The sequence below is a fragment of the Nuphar pumila genome, chromosome 4 (genome assembly GCF_984573655.1).
Source record: "Nuphar pumila chromosome 4, dmNupPumi1.hap1.1, whole genome shotgun sequence".
NCBI lineage: Eukaryota > Viridiplantae > Streptophyta > Magnoliopsida > Nymphaeales > Nymphaeaceae > Nuphar > Nuphar pumila.
Window position 1 is genome coordinate 25,306,426 of NC_143252.1, and position 8,609 is coordinate 25,315,034.

At 37.1% G+C, this 8,609-nt stretch overlaps 1 protein-coding gene across 3 annotated transcripts in view; it reads right to left on the reverse strand.

Annotated features, from left to right (window-relative positions):
• The window catches only part of LOC149839685 (SET domain-containing protein), a 107,573-nt gene extending 107,114 nt beyond the window's left edge, over positions 1–459 (reverse strand). For 2 of the 3 annotated variants that reach the window (XM_090002747.1, XM_090002746.1), the window contains exons 1-2: positions 244–458; positions 21–130 (exon numbers count right to left, since the gene is read on the reverse strand). In XM_090002747.1, coding sequence (XP_089858873.1) covers positions 21–130; positions 244–330 — 197 coding nt within the window. In that variant the 5' untranslated portion in view covers positions 331–458. Of the gene's footprint in view, positions 1–20; positions 131–243 lie in introns of all 3 variants that reach the window. The other variant, XR_016431342.1, reaches the window with a different exon arrangement.
• Positions 460–8,609: the final 8,150 nt, after the last annotated feature.

Genomic DNA, 8,609 nt, shown 5'->3' on the forward strand with positions numbered 1-8,609 from the left:
AAAGTGGGGAGGGAAAAAACCTTCCATATTCCGAACGCCCGATCTTTAGCGACGAGGAGATCTCGAAGCCCGACTTCCTTCGCAACCACGGCAAGATCTCATCGTCTATGGATGAGCACGGCGATTCCTGCTACAATTATGCAACAGCCATCATCACGTCAATGCCATGGAAAACAAACCCAAAAAGAAAACGGGAAAAAAACTCTAGAAATCGGGGAAAGGGAAGATAAGGGGAAGCCCTACGTGAGCAAGCGAGAACGAATTTAGGGTTCTGAGAGAAACAAAAGCAGGGCGGGGCAGGGACAGGAAGATTTTTCCCACCGGCCACATAGCCGGGAAGTCTTGGGTTTGCCTTCGCTAATCGATCGGTTGCTCTCTTTCCGATCACTTCCTCCGGCGTCTTCGCCGTGTATTCCGGCCAGAGTTTAGCGAGGGAAAGTCATTCGAATTTTGCCCTAAAGATGAACGGCCGGCGGATAGACGCGGCCGTTTGCCCCCGACGATAACGCTAAGCTGGTGCTGTTACGATACGACGAGGGCGGATCGGGTATCCTCATGCGGGTAAGACTTTTTTTTCCACAGTGTCTCGTTCGGGTAAGACTTAGACCCCATCTCACTACGCCAAACCCCTTGAGTCTGGTCAAGATTACTTTTTACGAATTGGACAGGCTATACCGGTGGCATACAGGTGGATTTTTTTTCACCAATCGGGGTCTTTCCTTCACCACCTTAGTGGGGATGGTCTACAGGGTTCATAACTACTCCTCTTACGGTAAAATGCTTACACAGCCAGTCGAACCAAGAGCATCTTCATTGAAGATGATGGATGTCAAAAATCCAAAGCCGATCATGTCATTCAAGTCGCACGCTGCCTTCTACCACATAGTGGTTCAACAAATTTGTTGTAGTTTTCACCGTATTTTTCTAGTGCTTGAGACGAACGTTGTTTGTTGTTTATTTGTATTGTTCTTATCTATGTTGTCAGAATTCTAGAGTTAAGTAGCAGTTCACTGTATTGAGTTATGTACTTTTTATGTGTGTTGGAACAAATTCATTTATCTGAAGAATACCAACATCTGTAATGTCCCTTAAATATAGAGAATTTAATTTAACTGCATTTGTAATGCCTCAATTTTTTAACCCAAATTTTCAGCAATTAGTTTTTTGAAATAAGCACAACGAAAATATATTAACTAAATAGATTTAAATCTTGGGCGAGTTACAGGTGTTAGCATCGAAACATTAATTTATAGAAATTAAATGTCACTCAACATACAAATTTAAAATTAATCCTTACACTGAGTTTATCAAAATGAATTTAAATTTTATTTAAATGATAATTGAGTAGTGTCCCAAAATCTCAAGAAAATATAGACTCCATGACACCAAACGTGACATCCTGCAGCCGCTCCTGCTTTGTCATTCTTGACCTATAAATTTTATAGTAAATATAAGCCAGGCTTCACAAGTCTCAAGAAGAAACATTTCATAAGTCACAAAAATAATGTGCCATCACACAAGAGTATGCAATATTTAAAATTATAACAATTTAAGACATCATATTTATTTCAAAAATGAGTTCTTGCAATATCACAAAATTATATGTTAAGCATTCACCAATATTTGAAAAATAAACACAGAACATGTCTCAGAGCATACCCGAACGGGCAATAAAATATGCATAAACAACCAATTACAGTAAAGTAAAGTTGTACATACAAAATTTATGTTTCACTTGATTAATCTTGTGTGGGTACCTACAATTCAATTATGTTGAGATAGATGATACCACATGAGATTTTATTATGCTCAAGTGTTTTATTACCCCGAATGACTATCTGAAATGGATTTCTAAATGGGTGGTATAATAATCGAGAGAAAACCCCTAAAGGCTGAGCTAAACAGGATGCATTTGACTTCTGCCGAAGGCACAAAACATACTCATCTATGATAAAATTTGGTAGTTTAGGTCTTCTAACTTTGCGAGTTGAGGACCATCGAGTCATTGCCGCTCGTAGTACAAAAACATAACATCTCAACAAAGTTTATACCATTTATCCGGTCTAAGGTAGCTGATGGGTATCAATCTTTTTAGGGTTTTTTTTGTACATAAATTTCAATATGAATTCTCACATGTACTTGCCCCATTAAGCATCCAAGACTATGAGAGCTCAAGTACCTCTCCAGGGTACACAACATGCATGCCTCCATGGCAGAAGCAACAAACTACATGAGTGTGGTAGTCAAATCATTTATTTTTGATACATTAAGATAACTCATATTGTGAAACTCATTGTGCATTTAAACCAATTGAACATCGAAAGAAAGCCTGAGTATCTTTAAACCAACCAAACATTAATTTAGGTTATGTGTGCATTCAAATATTAAATTTTATTACTTGGGCATACATATCGTACCATGTTGTTTTTTTTCAATCGCATGCCTAGTATCGAGAAATCAACCAGATGCACGTATCACACCATGACATCATGATACATTCATGGTATGTCACACATACAAAATTTTACAAGTACTTGTGTGGCACCACGAGTGTTCTGCGAAACCACATGCTCAGTTTCAAGCTTTTGCATAATCATGACCCTGCAATTTCTATACTATGCAAATATCAAAAACATTCATTGAACAAGAGGCGGTCCATACATTAGACATGGTCATGACATTCGTATGTTAATGACATACCAAAATTGCATGTGAAAAAATAGCATTGTTGATATCTCATTCTTTTGCAAACCTCAATAATAGCGTAGCATTCTTTTTATATGCATGCAATACAATTTGTATTTTTGTGAAAACATGCATATGCACACTTATTCCAACAACATAATGGCCATAACAATGAAATAAACATTCTTTTATCATTTTATCAAGTTTCCAAATGAAACAACTACCTGGTTGAGTGCACGAAAACTCTTTTAAGGATTCAATCATGCAACCAATCCATACATGTAATGAGCATTCCATTTCAAATATATTATTTTATTTTTCTACAAGAATCTTGCAACAAAAATAAGTGATATAAAAAAATATATACTCCACACACACACACAAACATATATATATTAAATTGTTTGCGGCAAACCACCCTTGGTCCTACCGTGCACCCATCATGGATGTGCGTATTATGCCAACAATGGGTAATGCACGTTATCGATTACATATTTTTTTATCTATTTGTGTGTGTGTGTGTGTATATATATATATATATATATATATATATATATATATATATATGAACCTTAATTAGAATGCAACAAACCTCTAGCAGGCCCATAACCCACCACTTGTCATGGCTCGTGGCATAACAACAGTTGTTGGTGGCCCGATCAGAGGAAGCGGCAAGCTAGGGTTGGGCTGACCCCAGCTAGTTGCACCTGCTTGGGGTGCAGTAGCTGACCCCAGCCATCAGTGCCCAGCAGGGTTCGATGTGACATGTTTTGCACTGTGGTGCCCTGTAGTGCACACAAGAGCGCAACATGATGGGGGTTCGGCCGAACCGAGCCCCCTGTGCCTTATAAAGTGCAGTGAGCAGCAACAGTTCCCAACAGGGTGTGGCATGCCATGATGCACTTAGGTCGAGGTCAAGCATAACCTAGCCATATTAGATCAGTCTGACCAATCAGGTCTAGACTGATTGACATCACACCAAAAAAAATCAGATGAGTGTGGATTAGGATTAGAGAGACCCCTACCTATTCCCAAACACACCCACACACCACACTAACATTTTTTTCTTCTCAACATAACAGAAAATAAATGAGCATAATCAGTCCATGAATATCTATATATATTTTTTAACAACTAATACATGAAAAATCTTACGGAATCGTGCAAGTTGTGAATGAGTGTTTGTGTAGTCAAAATGACATGAACACTACATGGAACTGAAATCACATATACATGGATCTTTTTTAATCTAAATACAAAGAATGAATCATGTAGGATGCATGAACATTTTTTCTTTCTCTAACTCATAACCGGAATATCCTAGATCTACATAATACTTTATATAAGGTATATGTTTTTTTTTCTTCAGAAATCTAATTTAAACAAGGATACATGACTCATTCACGTACATAATCGTTTGCATCAATGTATGTATGATAAACTAATATCTAGACTTATTTATTTATTTATTTTTATTCGTTCAGTAGTACACACATATTTGCGTGAATCGGCAACATGTGTTATGCTATCAATCTCACCATTTAAGGTGGATCGATATGCATAATAACATGTGTTCAAGCATAGTCCTATATGTTGGCCCATTATTCATATACCAAGGTCCAAGATCCTACCTTGTAAACAGATCGGTTGTTTGGCAACACCAAGCACAATTGGTCGACCCTCGAGTGTGTACTCTCCTCCAGCCAAAACAAACTCTGACAATGGAGTTTTTCTTTTTCACCTTTGTCGTGTGGAGGTAACTGAGAGCGAAAATAGAAGAGAAGTGAGAGAGAGGCTGAGAATTGATAGAGTCAGAGTGAGAGAGATTGAGATAGAGAAAGAATGGCGTTTGAGTCTCCCTACTAAGTAGGGCCTCATATGAAATGGGAAGGGAGAGAGGGGTGTGCCTTCTTTCCCTTTTGGTGCCCCCTCCTCCCATAAGGTAGGTATTCAAGTTTCTTACTTCTTATATTTTTTTTCCATTCCATAGAGAGAAAGAGGGTTGATCTTCCCTTTTTCATTTACCTAGACCCTAAAAAGGTAGAGTCTTATCTCTTTTAGATGGGAGTGGTCCACCGTAGGGGCGACCCTCACATACCATATTTGTTTGATTTTTTTTCCTTATTTGTTTTATTTTCAAGTTATGGAAACACATAAAGAAAGTCTTTAATTTATGGCAATGTACTAAGTAAATATATTAGGTTAGTTTTTTAGAAATTTTTGTTTTGGTAGGAGGGCCCACAAGGGAGGGGGGGAGCCACCCTTGGGATCCTACCTACTATATTTATAAAATATATTATTTTATTATAAGATATTAATCAAAACCTTAATCTAAGTTTCCTATTTGTTCTTAGATCCATATTGAACTCAATTATATTTGAATTAGATACAAATGCATATCCAATTTTAGAATAGATTTCATATCTATCCAAGGTTCAAATCCAAATAGATTTAATTAGATCTAAATCTGAATTAGAATAAATTCTAAATTATCTTCAAATTTTAATTTCTCGTGGGATTCAATTTCAAGTGAAATACATTAAAACCTTGAAATTTATACAAATTTATTATTTCAAAATCTCTTTTGCTTTCGATTATATTTAATAAAAATTAAAATAAAATTCTCCTTTATTGATTTAAATAATTATAAAAAATTTATAGGTCTTACAATATTACAATGCTCATTTCCTGAATTCCTCGCATACTTACTAACTACACTCACAACATGTGCAATATTAGGCATACTATAAACCATGGCATACATAATACAACACACTATTTGCGTATGATACCTTAGACATGTATGCTTCTTCCTTTATGCTAGGACACAAGTGTTCATTAACCGGAAATGTGTAACAAAAGGAGTACTTATATGTTTCACTTTTTCCATGTTGAATCTTTCAAGTACCTTTTCAACGCACTTTTTTTGTGAAACCTATAACTTGTTGACCTTTCTATCTCTATGAATCTTCATGCCAAGGATGTTCTTTGCAGTACCAAGATCCTTTATATCAATCTCCTGACTCAAGGTGGACTTTAACCTATCAACTTCAATCATGCTTTTGGCAGCAATTAGCATATCATTCACATATAACATCAGAATAGTATATGAATCATCATCAATAACTCAAAAATAAACACAATTGTCATAATCACTCAGAGTATACCCAACCTTAATCATGTAAGAGTCAAAATGCTTATACCACTATCGATGAGATTTATTCAACCCATAAGTAATTTCTTTAACTTGCAAACAAGGCTCTTTTTGCCTAACTCTTAAAAACCCTCAGGTTGTTGCATATAGATTTTTTCATCTAGGTATCTGTGAAGAAATGTAGTCTTCACATAAAGCTGCTCTGACTCAAAATCATGCATGACAATCATCGTCAACAACATCTGAATCGATGTGTTTCACAATTGGTGAAAAGATTTCATTATAATTGATTCTTTCTCTCTGTGAGAATCCCTTCACTACCGGTCGAGGTTTGAACTTTTTACCATATTTTTCTAATGCAACATTTTTCTTTTTGAACACCCATTTGCATCTATAGCTTTTTTGCCATTGAGTAACTCCACCAAGTCATAAGTTTTATTCCTATAGAGTGACTCCAGCTCTTCTATTATAACTATCATTCACTTATTACTATCATTTGAGTTGATAACATCTTTATAGCATGATAGATCACCTACATCAATAGTTAGTGCAAAAGAAATAATATTTTCAAAACCATACATTACTGAAACTTTATGGATCCATCTTTTCCTATCCCTTGCCAAGCTATAGGGTTGTTCTTGCTCTTGAATCGTGATAGGAGCTTCTTGAAAAGAAATCACATATTTTCGTGTTGGTGGAATAATCTCATCCACCTTTACCTCAACTGCTAGTTTTTTTCAGCATCTTTCTATTGCATGTAATCCTTCTTATTTGCTTTCACCATATGCTACTCATTAAACACAACATCACTACTTAATAAGACTTTTTTGGGAATTAGGATCTCATAACATGTAACCCTTCACCCCTTTCTCATATCCAAGAAAGATGCATTGTTTAGACTTAGCATCTAAGTTGGAACTAGGGATGGCAGTGGACCGAGGGAAAGCGAGGCTCCGCCCCGCCTCGCCCTGTTTGGACCGGGGATGAAGGGTATGAAATGGGGATGGAGGCAGGGACGAAGGTTAAAATCCATCCCCGTCTGGGGGTGGAGGCGGGGATGGACACGCACTTTTCCCCGCCCCGCCCCGTCCTCGCCACGATCCTCGCCTCATCCCCGCCCCGACCACTTTTCCCCGCAATATCCCCGCCCCGCCCCGCCTCATCCCCATTTGAACCGGGGATGGAGAACATGAAACGGGGATGAAAGCGGGGGTGGAGGATAAAATCCATCCCCGCCAGAGAGGCGGGGCGGGGGTGGAGGATAAAATCTTGAGGCGGGGCGGAGGTGGAGACCTTGTCCCCCGCTCCGCCCCGCCCCACTGCCATCCCTAGTTGGAACGTTGTCCACTATGCACATGAACATAAGCAGAACATCCAAAGACTTTCAAAATAGAATAATCAGTTGTCTTACCACTCTATATCTCCTCTAAAGTCTTGCAATCAATTCTTTTAGATGATGACCTATTGATAATAAAGTAAATCATGTTAACTGCCTTTGCCCAACAGCTTTTCTCTAATCTTGCATTCAATTTAATTTTGTGAGCCCTTTCTATAAGAGTCTTGTTCATCCATTTTGTCAAACCATTATGTCGAGGTGTCTCTAGTGTGGTAAAGTGATGAGTGATTCTCTCATTTCTACATAACTCCATAAACTTATTAGACTTATACTCCCATCCATTATCTGACCTCAAGTATTTTATCTTTTTTTCTATCCGTGTTTCTACCTCTTTGCCTTTCATTGCTTGAATTTTAAGAATGCCTTTGCTTTATTATTTATGAAGTAGACCCAAACTTTTTTTGAGTAGTCATCTATAAAGGTATTAAAATATGCAACCCCATCATTAGATTTAATTGGTGCATACCTCTATGCATTTGTATGCATAATCTAAGATACCATGCCTTGTATGATTTGCAATTTTGAAAGCCACCCTATATTGCTTTCCCAACACACAATATTTTTAGAAATCTAGTTTGCATGACTTAACACCTTCAACAAGTTTCTTTTATAAAGTTCCATTATACCTCTTTCACTCATATGCCCTAGCTGTATATGCCAAAATGTGATTCAATTTGCATTGACCTCATCATTGATGGTCACAATTGCTCCAACGAAAACTATTTTTTTTATCAATATGTACAAGTTCCATGTCAACTGGTCTTTCATGACTGTCAAAGATCCTTTAGTTACTTTAAGAATTCCATCTATTGTTGCAAGTCTACAATCACTTACATCTAAAGCACCCAAAGAGATTAAACTTTTCTTAAGTTCAAACACATATCTCACATCAGGTAAGTATGAAATGGCCTTCTGAGGGCTCAGATCTTAGGCCCTAGCCGCATATGCCAAAGAGTGGTCTGATTTGCACTAGCCTTTTTATTGATGGTCACAACTGCTCTACCTGAAACCGTGTTCCCTATCAACATGTATAAGTTCTTTGTCAATTGGGCTTTTATAACTGTCAAAGCTCCTTTAGTTACCTTAAGAATGTTATCTATTGATGAAAACCTTCAATCACTTACATCTAAAGCACCCAAATAGTTTAAACTTTTCTTAAGTTCAGGCACATATCTCACATTAGTCAAGGTTCTTATCACCCACCAAATATCATGATTTTTAATGTTCATATTATTGTGATCTTACACACAACATCATTATTTATAAGAACAAAACCATCATCATAATCTTGATAGGTATCAAACCAATATCTATGCGGGCATATATGGTATAAGCATCCAAAATCCAAAATTTAGTGATATGAGAATTGATTCA